The 22,369-nt window shown below is 20.6% G+C and overlaps 1 protein-coding gene across 1 annotated transcript; it reads right to left on the bottom strand.

The window, feature by feature from the left end:
• Window positions 1-18,869: 18,869 nt before the first annotated feature.
• Window positions 18,870-21,156, bottom strand: GGS22DRAFT_179729 (p53-like transcription factor; the record flags this gene model as incomplete). Its single annotated transcript, XM_047963706.1, has 3 exons — window positions 18,870-19,698; window positions 19,849-20,211; window positions 20,303-21,156. The coding sequence occupies 3 exons, from the start codon at window positions 21,154-21,156 to the stop codon at window positions 18,870-18,872; spliced, it is 2,046 nt and encodes a 681-aa protein (XP_047818960.1).
• Between the last annotated feature and the right edge of the window lie 1,213 nt (window positions 21,157-22,369).

Raw genomic sequence — 22,369 nt, 5'->3', positions numbered from 1 at the left:
TTATTATCGTCGCCGATAAAAAAGTTATTAATAAACGGCGTAAATTAAGTAAAAAAATAACTTTTTCTTTTTAAATTTTAATCGAAAGTTTTTACTTAATTTTAATTAAAACCCGTGTTATTATTAATGAAGTTAATAAACTTTAAGTTTTTTTTTAAAGTGTAAACGGGTTCGTTTTTTTCGTTAAAAATGTTAACATTTTACTTTTAAAAACGAATATTCCGTATTAAACTAATTTATTATTAACCCGATTTTTTCGAAAAAGTTTTATTAACCGGTATAATAAAATATTCGCATATTTTTTATTATTAAAAATTAAAAACACGGTTATAATATATTAAACTTAAAAACTTTAAAAATTATTAAATAAATTAATATTTAATATTAAATAATAAATTAAACGTAAATATTTACGTATTAAATATTTAATTATTTTATTAAAAATTAATAATAATTATTTATTTATTTATTTAATTTTTATTAATTATATTTAATTCGAAATAATAATAATAATAATAATAATTTTTTATTTTTTTAATTAAATAAAATATAATTAAATTTTATTTTATTATTACGTATTTCGAAAAAATTATTTCTTTAATACGAGTAATTTTATTAAAATCGATTAAAGTAAAATTCGAGCTTAAAATAAAAAAGTTTTTAAAACGGGTATACGTTTATAATATAACGTAAAAATAAAACTAATAACGATTTAATTTTAAATTACGCGTTAAATTAATAAAAACGTAATTAACGGTAATAAACATTAATTTATTTAAATATTAAAATATATATTATTTAAATAAATACTTATTAAATAAATAAATAATTTAATAATAATATTTTTAAAATAAAATATTTCTTTTTAATAATTATTAAAAATTCTTATAAAAAATATTTATATACTTAAAAACATTATAAATATTAAGTTAATATTAATTAATATATAATATTTATAAATAAGTAAAAAAATTTCTTTAACGAAAAAAAAAAAGTAAATATTTAATAAATATTTATTAAATATTAATTTATTAATAAGTAAATAAATAAGTAAATAAATACTTAATAAATACCTAAATCGCGTATACGTGTAACGTAAATAATGTGCGATCCCGTTAAAAGAAAAAAATGAAATATAATAATTTTATTTAAAAAAAAAGTAAAAGAAAAAAACATAACTTTTTTCCGGTTTTATTAACGATTATTTTCTTATTCTTTTATTCTTTATTATTCTTTTAATAATATAAATATTATTATTATTATTTATTTATATTTTTACTCGTTTTTATATTTAAAAAATATTATATATTTATATAATTTATTTTTTTAATTAAGGAAATATTTATTAATTTAATTTAATCGCGAAAATATTTAACTTCGTTTAATTCGATAATAATATTTTTTTCTTTTTATAAACGGTTTAAATGCTTTTTACTTTAAACATTTATTTATTAATTTAAATAAATATATTTAATATTTATATCGTTAATAATATAAATAACGTAAAAAAAAATAACATAATTATTAATAATATATTAAAAAAGTTCGATATTTAAAAAGTAATATATTTAAATAATTAATTAAAAAAAGTTAAATTAAAAAAATAACGTTATTATTTATATCGTTTATTTAATTAATAAATTACCGTTATAAAGTATATTATTTTTTTAATTTTTAACTTAATTTAAATATTTTTAAATAATAACATTACGTTAATAATATCGATATATGTTAATTAATTTATTTTAAAATTATTATTTTTATTCGTTTAAAATTTTATATATTTTATTTAAATATAATATAAAAACTTCTTTTTATCGATTATTTTTTTTTTAATAACGTTTAAAAATAATTTTCAATTACGAGGCTTTTTTAACGTTAAAAAACGAAGCTATTAACCTGTTTAAATACTTAAATAAATATTTATTATTAACGAATTATATATTTCGTATTTAACATATTTAATTAACAATTTAATTTAAATTTTTTTAATAAAAATTATTAATATTTACTTAAATAAATATATATTTAATACGAAAATTACGTTTTTTTTTAATACGAAATTTAATTAAATACTTAATATAAATAACTACCGGTTATTTTTATTATAAATTTATAAAAAATATTATATTATTTAAAAATCGTTTTTAAAATAATAACGTTATTTTATTAAAATATTTAAATAAATAATAAATACGATTTTTATTAAATCCTTATAACACTTTATGAAATTATATAATATTATCGTTAATATTTTTTATAAATAAAGTAAAACTTGTTAATTATTTAACTTAAATTTATTTATAATAAAAAACTTTTTTTTTCTTTTTTTATTTATTTATTTTTTTCGATAAAAATACGATAATATTAAGTATATTAATAAAAACGGTTAGATGAATATTTAAGTAAAATAATATTATTAATAATATTACGATATAATTATAATATAATAATAATATAATAATAATATAATATTATTATTTTATATTTTTAATAAATATTTATAATTTAAATATTTAAATAAATAAATATATTTAACATTATTACCGTTTTATTATAATAAATTATTATTAAAAATAACGTATAATAATATTAATTAACTTAAAAATTATAATTATAATTTATTATATTTATTAAAAATATTTATTTATTTAAATAAATACGTATTTAAGTAATTATAATTATAATATATATAGTAATAAAATACTTTAAACTTTTAAATATTTTAAAAAACTTTTTAATTAATAAATTAATTAAATAAAAAATTAATAATTTACCTTTTAATAAATTTAAAATAAATATTTATATTTTTTATAAGTATTTTTAATATTTTAAAGTTAACGTTTATTTAAATATTTATATATAATATTATTAAATTTTTTTCACGCATTATTTTTTTTATTTTTTATTATATAATAAATTAATAACGTTTAATTTTTAACTTATATATAATTATTTTTATAAAAAACTAAACGATATATTACCGTTAATTTTAAAGGGGGGGGGGGGGGGGGGGAAGTTTTTTTATAATAATTATTATTATAATTTTATAATAAAAAAAAGTTATATATAAAAAAGTATATAAAAAATAAAAAAACTTTTTAATAATAATAAATATTAATAAAATTATTAACGTAAATTATTAAATCGTTTTAAATAATAAAAAAAATCAATAAAAATAAAAAAAAAAAATAACGAACAATTATCGTATATTTTTATAAATAAAACTTTTTAAATATAAAATATAATTTTAATAAAAATATATATATTATTAAACTTATATTATATAAATTCGAGTTTAAGTTTTAAATATTAATTTTATAAAAAAACGTGTTTATTTTTAACTTATTTTCATTAATATTTTTAAATTCACGTTAACTTTAATATCCTTTTTTAATTTAACACTTATTTTTATTAAAAATTACATTAAATATATAAGTTAAATCGAATTTTATTTTATAATCCGGGGTTTAAAGGGAACTATTTTTATTAAGCTCCGAAAGATTTAAGTTTTTTTATTTTTATCCCGTCGGTTAATGTTTTTTTTTCGTAAGTTAATTTTTTATAAACTTATTTTTCATAACGCGGGTAACTCGCGGGGGTATAAAAACCGGTTTTCGAATACCATGATTTTAAAAAAAAAGTGGGGATTGTTTACGTGTGCGTATACTTGGTAAGCTTAAGTGATAATAGTTAATAAATAATGTTAATTTTATTAAATAAAAATTTAATAACGGTGGTAAAATGAAATATTATTATTTTTATATGTCTTTTTAGTTAAATTATTTAATAATAACTATGATAAAAATAAGACTCGAAAATTCGGGTTTCGTATACGTTCGTATATTATTATTAATACATTAAAAAGTATTTTTATGCCACCTTTAAATTTCATGGAAAAAAATTAAGTTCCGATGTTAAACGAAGGCTAAAGGAAGCAATGGTCGGAAAAATCTTACGATTTTTAAAATTTTAACATTCCTTTAAAAGCTTTATAAAAAGTAACGGAAGTTAATGGTAATAAGGAAAATGGTTAATAATTAACATTATAATCTTACAAACTTCCGCTATTATTATTATTATTATCGTCGTTATTTTCTTCGTTTAATTCTTCTTAAAGAATGTTTTTTATTTCTTTTTTTACTTAACGAATTATACCTTCTTAAACTTCCGGGTTCGCTCTTAAATATTAATAATATATTATAATAAATATTAAGTAAATAATAAAATAAAAATATCGATAATAAATCGATAAAAAGGAAATTTAAGTTAAAAAATATAATATATAATATTATATAATACGTTTATAAATTTTACGTATTTAAAATTAATCGAATAAAATACGAAACATTTAAAAATACGAAAGTTTAAATTAAAAGTTTAAATTATTAACCACGTTTTTTATTTAACATTTAATTCGATAAATATTTACGATATTTAAATAATTATTTTATATTATATTTTATTAAAATTAAAACGAAAATTTAATAATAATTTACTTATTAAATTTTAACGGGTAATTATTATAATTTAAATTTATTTAAAAAATTAAATCATTAAAAAATAACGTTATATAATTATAAAATATTTTAATTTACACGGTTTTAAATAAAAATAATGTTAATTGCGTAATATCGAACCGAAAAAATGCCGAAAAATTAAAGTATTTTTTATTTTATTTAAATTAAATAAAAAACTATAAATAACTTTCGAATTTAACGATAATGCGCGGTCGAAAAACCAAACTTCGTATTATATATTTAATATTACTTTTAAATAAAAACGTAAAAACTTAAACTTTTAATATATTAAATATATTATATTATAAATAATAAAAAATTATTAAAATGCGAAAAAATTAAATTTATATATAATAATTTTTTTTTTAATAATTATAATAAGTAATATTATTTACGTTATATAAATTACGTTAATAATTACGTTAAAAAAGCCCGGAAAAATAATAACGAAAAGTGTATATATTATTTTATATAAATTATATTAAAATTTAAATACCGTAATTTAAACTTTTAAGCTTTATTTTATTATTTATATTTTTCCGTAATATCGAATTTTTAATTAATTATTTTAAAATTAAAATATTTTTAAAAATTTAATAATTATAATCATTTAATTACTTTTATAAAACGTTTTTAAATAAGTTAATTTACATTAAAATCCATTTAAATTCGAATCGAAAAAATGTAATTAAACTTAAAAAAAATTAAAATTAACTCGAATTAATTAAAGTAAAAATCTTTTTTTAACGTTAAGTTTTATAATTAAATTTAAATTTATAAATTAATAAAATTAATTAAAAATAATTTAAATTAAGCGTTTTTAATTAAACTTAATTATAAAAATTAAAACATTAAATTAAAAAAATTAAAAAAAGTTAAAATTAATTAAATATAAAATGAGATTTTAATAACCTTTTTTCGATATAATATACGAATTAACGTTAATTATATAATGTAAATAATATTATTTATTATAATATTATCGATAAAATTTTTTATATTATTAAAATATAATAAAATAAATAAATAAATATAATAAAACTTTTATTTATATTACGAAGAACTTTTATTTTTTTAACTTAATTATAATTACTTTTTTTTCATTATATAAATATTTATTCATTAAAAAATTTTAAACTTATTTTAATTTAATTATGAAATTTAAAATTATACGTTTAAAAAATAATTTAATTTAATAATATATAATTAAAAGTTTAAAAATTATATAATCGGTTATAAATTTACATTATTATAATAAATAATTTATTATATATTTTTTTAAAAAAAATATATATTATTTTTTAAATTTCACATATTATTATTATAAAGTTTTTTTTAATGGTTATTCGTTAATTAATAATAATTTAACGTGAAAATTTAAAATAAAAATACGTGTATTAAGTTATATAAATGTTAATTTCGTTATAATAAAAATTAAAAATAAAAATATATTAAATATATTAATAAAAATATACTTAAAAATAATATTTAATGCGTTTATATTAAAAAATATATCGTTACGTTTTTTAATAATTATAAACAATTTATTCCCGGTTAACGATTTTATTTTAAAATAAAACGAAACGATATATTTTTAAAAAAAATCGATTATAATATATTTAATTATAAAATTTAAAAAAACATATTTTAAATTTAAAATAATAATCGAATACGAAAACGAATTATAATATATAACGAAACGCGATAAATTTTTTCGTAAAATTTAACCTAATTATTTATTAATATTTAAATTAAATTTTTTTTTTTTTAATTATTATTATAAAATCGACGAAATTATTTTTTATAAATTTTCGTTTAAAAACGTTTTATTAAACTATATTTATTTTAATATAAAAAAAATAAGTGGTAAATTAATAATTATTAAATAACTTAAAGTTTTTAAATATAAAAATAATAAAAAACGAAAAGTTTTATTAATACGTAATAAAGTTAAAATGTTAATAAAAATTTATTATTTTAATATTATGTTAATTAATTACATATAATATATATACGGTAAATTAATTTACTTTAAGTTAATTTAAAATTTATATTTTTTCGTTATAAAAAAAACCGATTTTAATGTTTTATTTTTCTTTAGTTTAAAATAGTCGAAAAAAAAAGTAAATCGTATTAAACTCGAGTATTAAATATTATTAGCGATAATTAATTTTTATTAAAGTAATATTTTTTATTGTAATATTTTTTTTAAAAATGTTTTTATTTATTATAAAAGAAATTTAAATAAAAAAATAACGTATTATTTAATATTTAATAATTTTAATCGAACGATTAAATTAACGATTAATAATAATTAAAATTTTAAACTTAATTATACGATTATTTTAAAAGTTAAGTTTTTATTTAATAAATATAATTATATTTATTTTTTTATCGATATATAAAATTTTATAATATTATATATTTTTTTTATCGAAAGTTTTATATTAAAAAGTAATAATAATATAGTTAATATTATTAAAAACGTTATTAATAAGTTAACTTACTTTTATATATTCGATAAAATTTACAACGATAAATATAATTTTTTATTATCGGCATTAATAAAAAAACCCGATAAAAGGATATTAATTTTTATTATGTTAAATTATAAGTTTTAAACGACGGGTAATTAAAGTATATTTATTTTAATGTTAAAAGAATTAAAGCATGGAAAAAACATGATATTTAAACGATAATTAATTAAAATATATTTATTTTAATGTTAAAAAAATTAAAAAAATCGAAGTATATTAAAAAAAAATCGTTTTAATTAAATATATTATAAGTAAGTTATTAATTAAAATAATTAATTAATTATAATAATTTAATAAAATGGTAAATATTATAATTATCGTTTATAAGTAATGAATATTAATATTTTTCGGATTTTTTTTTATTTTTTTATTAAACTAGTTTAAAAAACGTTTTAATTATTTAAAATGACGCTAAATTTTTTTAACGTTATTTTAATTTCAATTTCTAAAGCTTTTCATTAAATGCATCCTTTAATTTAACGGGTCCGCTTAATCCTTAATTAAGTAAATACTTACTTATTTAAGTAATTAAATTTTAAAATAAATAAGAAATCTTTTAACGCATTAACTACTTTTTTAAATTTAAATTTAAATCATATATTTTATAATCGTTTTAACCTTTTTTCAATCTTTCCTTTTTTAAATATATTATTTCGTAACCAATAATTAATAATAATATAAATTAATATTTTTATTTATATATATAAAAAGAAATAAAAAAAAAATTATACATAAATTATAAAAAGAAAAATTAAAATTATATAAAAATAATTAAAATATAAAATTAAAATAAATTACGTAATATATAATATAATTTAATAACTTAAACGTAATTTTATTTATAAAATTACTTACTTATTACTTTACTATATACATTTATTTAAAAATAATAATATTATTACGTTTTTTTATTAATTTACTTTATTATTTTAAAATATAATATTAATATTATAACTTAGTTTTTTCAATAATAATAATTAATTATAATAAATAACATTAAATTAATATTTCGAAAATTTATTATAATATATATTTATTTAAAAATCATTTTTAATTTATTAAATATTTTAAACCGAATATTTTATAAAAAACTAATATTAAATTAATTTAATATAATTTAAAATTTATTTATACATTTTTAATACGCACGTTATTTAATATAAATAAAAAATATTAAAATATATAATTAAATTAAAACTTACCCGATAAACTCGTTTTAAAAAAAAACCGATTATTATATATATTATTATAATATATATATACATTATTTTTTACGTTTTTATTTAAAAATAATAAAAAAAATTAACCCGTAATATCGTTATTATTATTTTCATTTTTACTTTTACTTTTACTTTTACTTTTATTTTTATCATTCACATTATTAATTTTATTATTAATATCATTAAAATATAACCGTAACCGTTTATAAAGTTATTTATTATTTAAAAAATAATCGTTTTACCGATTATCGGATTTATATTTATTAAATATTAACTTTATTTAATTAGTTTAAAATAAATATAATAAATTTATAATATTATTATAAATTATTTCGTTAAAACTTTTTTTTTAACTTATTTAAGTAAATATAAAAGCTTTTCGTATATTAATTATTTTAAAAAATAATAATAATATTTCATATATAAATAATTATTTAACAACTCGTTTATTAAATATTTTAAAATTAATAAAATATACATTTTCATTATTATTATTATTAAAAAATATAATAATAAAATTAATAAAAATAAATTAAATAAAATAAGCGAAAAAAAATTTAATGAAAACTTTACAAAAAAATAAACATAATATATTTTAATATAACATAAAAATCTTTATATTAAAATTAATAAATTTATTAAATAAATAAAACACATACATAATTAATTAATATTTAAAAGTATTAAAACTTAAATTAAATTTAAATAATATAATAAAATAATTTTAATCCTAAAAAAAATAAATATTTTTTTAAATAAATATTTTATTATTAAAAACATTATAAATAACTTTAATTTTTTATACATTTAAAAACCAGCATATATTATTATTTTTTAATTATTATTTTATGTTTAAAAACATAATATAATACTTTTTAAATAATGTTAAACCGGTTATAATATAATAAAATTATAAATTTAAATTATATATAAAATAAAAATTACTTTAATCGATAAATAAATTAATATTAATTTTTAATTATTCTTAAAATAACGATAATTTATTAAGAAATTTTTAATTATCGAAATTATAAAAAATAAAAAATAATAAGTTTATTAAATTAATATAATTAATATAATATATAAAAACATTTTATAATAATAAAAGTATAATTTAACCGTTTATATATTTAAAAATATAAAAATAATATTTTTTAATAAGTAATAATTTAATTTATAATAATAGATTACTTAATAAAAATAATTTTAATAAATAAAGTTTTATTATTTTATTATTTTTTTTAAACTTTTTATTATTTTCTTAAATATTATTTATAATAATATAATAAATTTAATATATTAATAAATAATATAAATTATTTAAATTTAACGCGTTAAAAAATATTAAACACGTTAATTATGAATATTTAAAATAATATATTTTAATTTTAAATATTAATTTTATCCGGGTTATCCTAGTTAAAAAAAACACGAATAATAACGAAAACTTTAATAATATTATTTTAATTATAATAAAGATTTAATATATAAAATAAATAATAAAATAATAATAAGAAAATTAACGTTAAAATAATATAATATATATTATATTAAATAAAATATATTATAAATATTAAATACTTAAATAAATAATTACGTATATAATTAAAATAAATTAAATAATTATTTTTTAGTTATATAATTATATTTTATTTTACATAATTATAAAAAATTATTTACTTTTATTATACTTTTTATTTTATTATATTTCTTTAATTAAATACCCACTTAAATATTAAGTATCATTTTTTTTTATTTTTAATTTAATATAATAATTTTTTTAAAATTAATTATAAATTATTATTTACTTAAAAAATAAGTAGCTTTTATAATTATTAATTATATTAAATACGTAATTTAAAAAAAATAAAAGTAAGTTTTTTTTTTTTTCTAATTATTATAAAAAAAAAAAAAATATCAATTTATCCTAGATTATTTTATAAGTTCTTTATTTTCGTAGGGAAAAATTTAATTAGTTAAAAATTAATATAAATAAAAAAAGCTTAATTTAAATTAATTAAAATAATATTATATAATAAAAATATTTTCTTTAAATTAATTAATAAATTCGTTAACTTTACGTTTTTTAAATTATATTTTTTTTCGAATTATTTTTATATATTTTTTATGAATATTTAATTAATTTTTATACTATTTTAGTTTATTATAAAAAAACTTATTAAACGTTAACCGTAGTTTTTTATTATTAATTATATATTATTTAAAGTAAGTTTTTAAGTTAAAATAACTTTTAATATATAAGTGTTTTTAATTTTTTATATGTTTTAACGGGTATTTTATTAATTATTTATTATAAATACGTTACGTTTTTAACACGAAAAAATTATTAAAATTATATTTATATAACGAGGTGTTTAATTATTCCATTAATTCTTTTAATTTTAAATCGTTTTTAACATTTTATTTATAATTAAATATGTTAATATTTTTAAAATTATTTTATATTTTATTTATTTAACCGGTGATAACATGATTTATACTTAAATGGTATTAAATTTAATAAATATTTTAATTTTTAATAAATTCGGTGATTTTTCATTGCAAAATATCCTTATATATAACATATAAAACGATTTAATTTAATATTAAATTTTTATTAAACTTATTCATATTAACGAAAAATTTAAAATATATTTAATAATATTAATATAAATTTATAAAATATAAGTTTTAATTTATTTATAATTTAACGGCGTATAATTTTTCGAAAAAATTATTTTTATTATTATTCGATTTTTTTATTTTATTTATTAATACTTCATTTATAAAAATCCTAAAATATATAACTTTATATTTATTCGCGATTTATACCGTCCGCGTTTTTTATAATTATAATGGGCTTATTATATATAATTAATTAAAAGTGTGTTATTATTATAAACGACGTTTCGATTTTATAATTTATTTAAATAAGTTATAATTAAAACTTTAACGTTTTAATAAAAAATAAATATTAATTTAACACGTTTATCGAAAAAAAGTTAAATTTAATAACGTTACATTAAAAGATTTTACGTAAGTACGTATCGATATAAACGTAAATTTTAAATTTAATAAAACGAAGTTTTATATAATTATTTATAAATTATATATAATTTAATTTTAAAATTATAAACTTTTTATTTTTTCGCTTTTTATTATTTAATTTATTATTATAATATTATCGTACGGTTTTAAGATATTATTAACGATATACGTTATATAATTTACTTTTTATAATAAAAATATAAACATGTTTACGAATACGTTTTTAAACGTTATTTTTCTTTAATTTTTTAAAAGCATTTAACGTTTATTTATAATTATTAATAAATTAATTTACTTTTATTATGTTATATAATTATTAATATAAATTATTAGTTTATTTTTTTATATCATTTTTCATTTAAATTTAAATAAGGAAAATATGGTTAATTATTATCTTATATTAATGTTATAAGTAAATTAAAATTAAATTATTATAATAATTTTTTTTATAAAAATAATTTTATATAATGTTTATAAATTCCGGGTTATAATTAAATTTTTCGTAATAAGTTATTTTTTATTTTTTTAATTTATATTTTAAAGATTATTTTAATATATTAATTTTTAATCGTTTTTTATTTAAATAATTAATAATAAAAATATATAATAATTTTATTTTAAAAAATTAATAAATTTCCGCTTTAATAAAATTAATATTTAATTTATTTTTATAAAAGTTTTATTATTAAAATTATCGTTAAAAAGTATGTAAATTAATATTAAAGTTATATTTATTTCGAAAAAAATGTAAGATTTTTTTTTATAAATTATTTTTTTTTAATTATAATTAAAAAATTCGATTTTTAAAAGTTCGAAAATTAATTCGAATTTATAATATATTAATTTTAATAAGGAGTAATAATTATTAATTTTTTTTTATTATTCGAGTTAATTATTAATATTAACTTATAAATATAAAATCTTTACGTGGTATAAATACGATATTACTTAGTTAAAATTTCTAGAATCTTTAAGTTATTATTTCGTAGTTTCGGGCCTTCGGTATTACACCTTTTTCTTTAACCTTTTTTTATTCTTTTTTTTTTTTTCTTAAATTTTTTTTTTAATATATACGGTGAATTTTTTTAACTTATTTACCCTTTTTCTTTTTTTCGTTATAATTTAATTAAATTAAATTTTAAATTATTATAAAGTATATAAAAATATATTAATTATAATTATAATTATTAATAAAACCCCCCGGTTAATTTTAATTATCATTTATAAAAAATTAAATTTTTTAATTAAACTTATTTTTTTTTATATTATAATTAATTATAATTTTTTTTTTTATTATATATATTTTTTATATTTATTTTATATATTAATATAATATAATTATTTTTATTAATTTATTTAAACTAAACTTAATTAAAAATGTATATTTTTATATTAAATGCGAATTATTATATAATTAAATCGGTAATAAATAATTTTATTCGTTATATAATAATACACGGTAAATAATTATATAATAATATTAATATAATTATAAAACGAAACGAATATAATACGAAACGACTTATTTTTTTTATAATAAAATTTAAATTAATAATTTTAAAATAAAAATTAAATTTTTTTCGTTTTTTAATGTTTATAAAATATTTTTATATATAATATTAATCATTTATATAAATTTATTTTATATTATAAGTAATTTATTTATTTATTTAAATATTATTTAAATAATGTAATTAATTGTAAAAATAATATTATTTATTATAAGTTTTTTAAACGTATATAAGAAAAATTATTAATATGTATTATTAAGGGTTTATAAAAATAACTTTAATTTATTATATGATATTTTTTATTTATAATTATTAAAATAAAACCGTTCGATTTATTTTTTTTGTTATTATTTTTATTATTTTTCCGTTAAAAATAAGTATAAAAGTGAAAAAAAGCGTAATAAGCTCGTTAATTTATTAATTTTATAACTTATTTTTTTTTTATTAAATTTATTATATATTATTTAACTTATTACGTATTATAACTTTAATATATCTTTTATAACGGGGTATAAACCGGTTAATTTTTTTTAATATATATAACTTCGGATTAATTTTATTAATAATAAATAAAACGAATATAAATTAAATAAATAAAATAATAATATTTTAATTTATATAAATAATATTTATACGTAAATATTAAATAAATGATATATTATTAAAAAAAAATATGTTAAAAATATTATAATAAATAAATTAATATATAATAAAAAAAAAATAAAGTAATTTTAAAAATTATTTTATACGTTTGCAAATATTATATTTACGAATATAAAGTAAAAATAATATTTATAATAATTAAATATTTTAAAATATATAAATTAAATTTAAATTTATTTAGTTAAAATTATTTTTATAAATGTTATTTAAGGAAAAACGACATTTTAATCTTTTTTTTAAAATAATATTTAACTTTATAAATTTAATTTAATATTAACATTATAAATTAATTTTAAGTTAATTAATGAAAAACTTTTAAATATAATTATTACATTAAATTTATTAAAAAGTTTTAATTAATAAAAAAATATTATATTATTATTTTATTAATAAATATTACCAGGTATAAGTAAATAATTATTAATAATTTATTTAAAAAAAATAAAAATTTTTAAAATAAATTAAAACTTTATATTAAAAGTAATATTTTTAAAGTTTTCGTAGTTATATATAAAAAACGGATTAATGCATTTTTATACGTGTAATTTATAGTAAATTTTTATAATTTTTATATTTTTCACATTTTAATTTTTATTACATTTTTATTTGTAAAATGAGTGGAAAATTTAAATAATTTATTCCTCGAAAACGATAAGAAAAGTTAATTTATACGACGTTAATTAATATATTTATATGTAAATTTTAACTTTATTTTATTACCGATAAAAAATCGAATGTTACGAAAGGAAATTTTAAATTAATTTAACTTATTATTATTAATCTTTAAAATAATGTAATAATAAAATTTAAAAGGTTTTATTTTAAAACGTTTTAAAATTATAAATTTTATTAAATTATTTTTATTATTAATTTATTATTAACGTTTTTTAAAAAAATTTTATATTAATTAAACGTTTTATAATTTATATAATGCGTTAATAAATTAATTTTATTAATAAATTATTTATTGTAAATTATAAATTTCTAAATTTTTATACTTTTAATTTATAATAAAAATAACTTAGTTTTTTTTTAAAACCGAAAGTAAATAATATAAGTGAAGGAAGTTTAAAAAAATTTATACGAAAAAAACCAGTTACGTTTAATAAAAGAAATTTATTTATTTTTATAAGTGTAATATAAATTATTAATGTAAAAATATTATTCGTTTTTTACGAAACGTGGAATATTCTTAATAAAGTTATTCGTTAATTTTAATTTTTTTAAAATATTATTTTATTAAAATTATAATAAAGTTTAACCATTTAAAATAAAATTTTTTTAAATAATTAAAATTTAACTATTAATATAAATCTTATTATTATAATTATTATTTTAAAATATAATAATAATTATAATTATATATTTATTAAAAATCTTTTTATATTTCTTTATAAAAACTACTTGTTAAAGCTTAAAGTAAATGTTAAAAAACGAAAAATTAATTAACTTTTTATTAATATTATTAATTTTAAGAATAAAAAAAGCAATTTAATAACGCGTTAAAAAAATAAAATTATTTAATTAATAAACGTAAAGAAAAATCGAAATAACGAATTACGTAAAAACCATAATGTTTTAAATTCTTAAATTAATAAAAAATTATCGATTTTTAAATATAATATTCGTAAATAATCGAAATTATTAAAACTTAAATATTATAAAAAACTTATTAATAAATAATAAAACATTATATAAATAAATAAGTTTAATATATTATTTTAATTATTTTAAAAAATAATAAATATTATATAAATAAGTATTTTATTTTTAAAAATTTTTTATAATATTAATATTATATTAATTAATATTTTAAATGTTAAAATTATATAAATATATTAATTTTTATAAACTTATTTATTTATAATTTTATATAATATATTTAAAATATTCCTTTTAATAATATATTATTACGTAATATTATTAAACTTTAATAAAACTTAATGTAAATTATATTATTTAATTACATTTTTTATAAAATATTAATATTTTTAATTATAAATAAATTTAATATATATAAATAAATAAAATTATTTAAATATAAAACGAAAAAATTAAAACTTATTTAAATATAATAATATATTAAATTATAATTTTTTTTATATAAATTTAAATTAATCGAATGTAATTAATTAAAAACGACGTTCTTTAATTTAACATAAAATTATATATATTATTTCGTATATTTTAAACTTAAAAAAAATTTAATTAATTACGATAATTATTTTTTAAACTTTATATATTTTAATTTAAACGCGTTTTTTTCACATTATAATAATAATAACGATAATAATATTATAAATAATAATATTAATTTTACTTAATAAATTTTTATTAACGTTAAAAATATACCGCGATTTAATTTTTTAATTATTATTTTAAATTATAAAAATGAAAAAAACCGTGTTTTTTACCGAAAACGTATTTAAATTATATTTAATAATATTCGAAAAGTTTTTAATAATATATAAAAATATATAAATATTTTAAACCGAAATAAATCGAAATTATACCATTATTTACGTAAAACGAATAATAAAAAAATTAAAAATATATAAACGATTATTTATTATTTATTTAAATAAATATAAAATAAAATAAAAAATTATAATTATTAAAAAATTAAGTTAAAAATAAAAGTATAATTATAAAAAATAAAAGTAAAAATAAATAAAAATTACGTTAATAAAAGGAAATATTAAAACCGGGTTCGAAAAAACCTTATTAAATAAAGCTTTATTTCTTAAAAAAAACATTAAACGATTAATAAATACTTTATTCGTTAATCGTAAAATTATCCTTTTTATTATTAAAAAATTATTATTAAAGCTTTTTATTTTTATACTTAATATATTTTTTATTTATTTATTTATTTTCGAAAAATTATTTAATTAATTATTAAATCGATAATAATTTAAAGTTTAAATTAATAACATATTAAGTTATTTTTTCTTTACGTTCGAATATAAAAATTTTTATTTATTTTAATATAATTAAAAACTTAAATAACATAATAAAATAATTAAATTAACTTATTTTCATTATTATAACTTTTAATATTACGATAAATAATAATTATATACTTATTTATTTATTAAATATTTAAATATAATAAAGTTTAATTTAATTAATAATTATTATAATATTATTAAGTAAATATTTATTTTTTTAATATTTTTATAAAAATAAAAAAATTTATTATATTTATTTAATAAGTATTTACTTATACGTATTATAATTTATAAGCTTTTTAATCTTTGAATTACGAAACATAATGTATTTTCGTCGTATATTATATTTATATAGTATACCTTTTAATACATTAATTAAATTGGCGGGTTAACGGATTTGTCCTTATGGTCCGCCGTCGATGAGGAAGACTTTAATTGTAAGCATTGGCCACCATTAAAACTCCATGTAATAGTGGGGGCTATTTTCAGCCGCCATCCGCTAATCGATTAGCTCGTTTCACCTGAATGGCCAATTCCCAATACCTTGGAGCACCGCTAAGTAATCCTGTTTGCACAGGTCAGCTTCGTGCTATGTAGCACTTAGTAACGGCCGTAGTTTAAAGTTTTGTATCACCTTACATTACCTTTGGTACTAGGTAGTAGTACTACATCATCTTCCTACCAATTTCGCACCAGAATGGAAGTACATGCGGTGGATGGTAATGGTCGAAAAAGAAACGGCAACTCACAGGTGTCAGGTGCCAGGTGCAACCAGGCAGGCTTAGAATATCCATAAAGCAATCCCTACTAGAATCCATCTCATTTTCTCTTCTTTACTTGCTCATCTCTCTTTCTATGTCGAGTCGTTCATAGTAGAGCTTACATCAAATTTGTTGTGCAAATTTCAAAGAAATGTTACCTCACGAAACTTGCTCCCAGCTTGTTCTTAATATTAGCCATTGGCAACTTAGTAATTTGCAATAATTGTCGACAAGTCCCTTTTCTAATAAGCCACCGCCTTAATTACTTGCTTACTCTCCTCGGACCCAAAAGTTATCCACTACATACCGACTAGTAAAAACCGGTTATCCACACTAAGAGCTGATCGTCGTCAAAAATGGAAAACCAAAGTCTTCAGCTTGGGCAAATGGTCACTTAGTGTGGTACAACACAGGCCTTGGCGGCTATAAGCTTCAAGCTGAAAACTAGGGCCAGGCCCCTCTTGATCCTATATACAGATATATATAAGGGCTATAAGTCTCATATCTAACGATACAGTTAACTAAAGTACAGGTTGAGGACCAGGTAGCCTCGAAGATCATATGAGACGACTGATGCCCAAGGATCCGAACATCCGTCTCATCGCCCAACATGGACACGGCATCCATCTCTTGCCTAGCATCATTCTCTTTGCATCTGGAGGTATGCTGAGGTCGAGACAGTAATCGCCATCTCGAAAACAATGGACTTTTCGGGAGTTTTTACCGGAATCACTTCTCTCGGCCCAAATACGCCGTCGCGCCGAAAAAAGAGAAGGAACAAGGATTATTACCGAAGTTAGGATGAATATCGATATTTAGAGGACCGTGCCATTATCCGTCGCTTCGTTCATGGCAAGAACAACGACAACCCGCTTACAATGGATATCACATGAGCTCGATCGCTGGGAAAAAAACGCGGACGCCCTGCCGGCTTGCTCCAAATTGTGTGTAAACAGGTAACGACGATGGTACTGTATGGTATGTACGTAGGATACGAACGAGGGGGGGATATCGAAATAGCAAAAGATGATCTCCACCTCAAAACGACGACAACAGTAAGAGATAAGAGGAAACCAACTCCGGAGATTCCAATGCCGACCCGTCTCTGCGAGTGTTTGAGTGTATGCTGTACGTCCAAACAAAATGGTGGAGAGGGTCGCGCTCGCTATTAGCGAAAGACACGAATGAGTATCGATATGAGAAAACCAGATACACAACCCAAAACGGCAATGGTAACCTCTTCCTAACATGAGTACACGGAGACTATCCCATCCATCCAACCCATTGTCTTTCTCTTTACTCCACCTCTCCCGCTCCCGCCTCCCCCCTCTCCAGGAACCCTTTACAATTCCTCCGTAAAGGGGTGCTGAACTCCGAAAATAGCTTTTGGCCCTTTTTCTTCCTCCACGGGTCTCAAATAAGAAACGGAAAATGAGCTATCATTAAAAATATTATACAGGCGACATGTGGTAGAAGTCACGCTTTTTTTATGGCAACCAGAGCCGCCGTCGTCTTACTCGTTATCTCTCACTTACACGCCCCCGTCTTCTTGGCGTATGTCGGTGTGCCGTCTGGTTGGCTCACGACAGTGAGGAATGAGAAACGTATTCGTCAAATCTTTTGATCATCATCAGATCATTTTCTCTTAGCACCGACACTTACGTCGGGCTCCACGAATAGTGGTTTAGAGTCGAAGCATAACTGCCTTGGGGCGGCGGGTGCTCGCTCTTCCCAGGGTATGCGTACGGCCTACTGCTTTCGCTGCCTGCGCCGCCGCTGCTGTGGTATGAGTGAACGGTGGCGCTGCTAGGCTCGCCTGCCGTGGTCGTCCAAGACGTCGTAGGAGGGTAATAGTCGCGGGGTGGTGGTTGTTGCGATTGGGGTTGCTGCGATTGTTGCGAATGCCCGCCTGCCGATGAAGGAGGGCCGCCGGCACTAGGAGCGCCAGGACCCGGACCACCGCTCGCGCTTTCGGCGCTGTATGTGGATGCTGAATTCAACTCGTTGGAATTGTTGTTAACTGGCACATAACCCGAAGGTCCGTACCTATATTCGGAAGTGTCGTTGCTATTGCTCATAGAGCTAGTGCTCGGAACGGACTGATGACTCCCATGTCGTGGGCTCTTAGTCGGCCGTGGATTCGAGTCTACATATCGTGGCACACTTAAGTTGCCGTGATCTGAGCTACTGCTCATTGAGGTCGTCGTTACCGAAAGCTGCGGCGGAGCCGATGTCCCTTGTACGTACGCGTATTGCGTTCGGATTGCTGGCGGTTGCTGTTCCGTCGCGGCTAAGGATAGTTGCATTGATGGCATGGATGTCTGCATGGGCATCTCCTGTGGCTCTTGCGTGAAGCTCGACGTCCCCGAGAGTGGCATTTTCTGGTAAGAATCGGCTGGTATACTCGCTGGCGGATAACTAGCTGTAGCTGAGGTTGGCATTCCGGACAGGGGCAACTGGCTGGGAGGATTCCAACTGGGGTATGAACTGAAATCTGCTGTTAGCGTCGAACTCCGACGAAGATTCGAAGGTCAATAATTACGACCACTCCCATACAATTCTACTCGGCTAAAAATTGTTGGGCAAGGTCTCTAGGACATTGTCACACTCCTTGGATTAGGTAAAGAAACAACCTACTTGGATCTCATGGTCATCGGGCTACCTGGAAGTTTCGACGCGTTGAAAGTAAACGCTGTCCTCGGTAGTTCGAGATTCAACCCCCTAAGCTTTGGGTCCTGGGGCTTCACTGACAGAGGGCCAGCGACGATGCCGAGTCCCGTCTCAACCAGAGCCTGTCCGCGCGAGCCGGCGCTGGATCCCAAGAGAGGGATTTCTTTCCGTGCTTGGAAATTTCGTGGACTTCGTCCTCGTACCACAATAGGCGCCGTCGTGGATTCTGTGAGAACGACCTTCGATCCATTTGCTAGAGTCCCCACCACTTTCAAGTGAAGTACAAAATGCTGCTGAAGTTCTTTACGTCTTCCATTATTCGCAGTTGCTCTGTAAAGTTCGCGTTAGTATGCGACTTTCTAGTACCAAGGCTAAAGCCTTACGACAAGGAAAGACCAAATGTTAACCAAAAAAAGCGTACATTCTAAATTGCAACCGCCGCCACCCGATGGGGTACACGGCGTACTCGCCCTCCGCCTCTTGTCCATCGTCGGGGAAAGGGATCAATGGTAGCGAAGGTGGCTCCTGATCTGGGGTCTGGGGTAATTCCGGGGAATTCGGTGGTGGCGTCTTCCAGGGGATTACAATAAGCCTCACGGGATGGCCGTCGACCGACTCGATAGCCGAGATGGTAACCTCGGTGTTGTTTACGGGGACGGTTTCGCCTGTCTCTGGGAGAATTACTGATAACTGGCCTCGCGGCGTGATGAGCGAACCACTAATTTGGAATAAATTTCTTCGGTAACATGTCAACTCTGGCTGTAGAATTGCGCCGTCGCTCGTACTAGATGGCATTTCCGATAGGAAGAACATGCCGTGAAGCTGCGCAGAGAGTTCGAGTTGCTGCATTCGTCCATGCTGGTCAACAATGGTGTGCTTGTCTTGAACTCTCCTAAAAGACAGCAACTTGTGGTCATGATTAACGGTAAGTTTGGATCCGTCGTCCCTCAGGTCCTGGACAATCTCTTGATACGGCGGGTGCTCTCCAGGCTGGTGCGGTCTCTTAAGGCTAGAGAAGCTGTGATGTTGCGTTAAAGAAGGCTGCGGGTATCTGTCAAATCCATCCGATTCCTCCTGCGGATATCGAGGGTACGGGTAAGGGTGGTCGAGGGTGGGGTGGCTGCTTCTGGGCCTTCCTGGATGTTGTGACGATGCTGTCGAAGGGTGCGAGAGATTCGACTCCATGGTGTTGGGGAATCGAGTTGATAAAGACACCGGACCGCCATAGTTCGACCAAAGACTACTATGCGCTGGCTCCGGCTTCAACTCTGCCATGGTCGCCGTCAAAGTCGTTGTGGCTGACATGGGAACCTGTGTCCCAGCCGTGCTCCCAAGACCTTTCCTCGCGCGTTACCGGCGATCAACCAAACCTCGTTTTTCTTTCTCGTTTCTTTCTTTTAATTCCTCCTCTCCAGATAGGAAGTCGTTTTACTCAGAACATCAGAGTCGCGGCAGTAACCTCTAAACTGATGTTCATAGACTAGTCTCGCCAGGTCCAAGTTCCTGTCGAAAGGGCAAACACCTTGATGGGAGTGTTAAAAGACTTTCCTTCTAAAGGTAGGTGAAGTCAGAATAAAGTGAACATCGAAAGGAGGTAAGGTTGCAGGCCGAAGTGTACTTGTATGGGATGGGACGGGATACGGTAGGATAGATGTTGCCTCTGAGGGGACTGTTTTGTGCAGCAGAACGGCATTATCCACTACCCTGGGGGGCACGTTTAACGGTTGACGGGTCCTAGCCAAGCGGAGGTGGTCCAGGTCCAGGTCCAAAGAGAGTCAATGAGAGAGCAGGAAGCGACTTGGGGGTCTGGTACAGAAATCTTTAGTACCTACAACTGACATGGGTTTTAGAGTACAGTGCATGCAGCCCGACTGGGAAGGAGAACGGAGCTAATGGCGATCTGGCTGGGGGAAGATACAGGGCTTTTGGTTCTGCCCGGGACTTGTTGATAGGCCCTAGACAATATCGACACCAAGCTTGATTCTCCAGACCTAACAAGCGCCAACAAAAATATAAAAAAAAAACCGGAAGAAGGGACAAAGACGAATTGAAGCTTCACTTCCGCTCCCTGAAAGCCATGAGGCAAGCTTGCTGACCCTCACGGCTGCAGAAACACGGTCAGAACTTTACTAGGAGAGGGCTGAAGAAGACGAAATACATTATATGTCAGCGCAAAAAGCTACCTGCTATCGTATCGTACTGTACTAACTACTAAGGAATACATTACATTATTCAACGTTAAGACTGCCCCATAAAAAGCTTCATCTGTCTGCCGATTTCTGAACAAGGGCTAGAGGTACCTACTATCCCGTACCCTCCTCCAAAGACCTACCGGCAAACGGACCTGACCATTGTGGATGAAAATGACGGCAAAGCCTTGTATGGAGGCGTGTTAAGTGTGTGTGGATGGAGGGGGTACGGAGTAGGCAGGTAGAGATGTATGAAAGCATGGATCATATGGAGGCACGGGAGCCTATCGACAAGAGGC

Source organism: Annulohypoxylon maeteangense (assembly GCF_022496945.1).
Source record: "Annulohypoxylon maeteangense strain CBS 123835 unplaced genomic scaffold GGS22scaffold_8, whole genome shotgun sequence".
Classification (NCBI taxonomy): Eukaryota; Fungi; Ascomycota; class Sordariomycetes; order Xylariales; family Hypoxylaceae; genus Annulohypoxylon; species Annulohypoxylon maeteangense.
The sequence above is the reverse complement of the archived record's forward strand: the minus strand, read 5'-3'. Positions and strand labels throughout refer to the sequence as shown.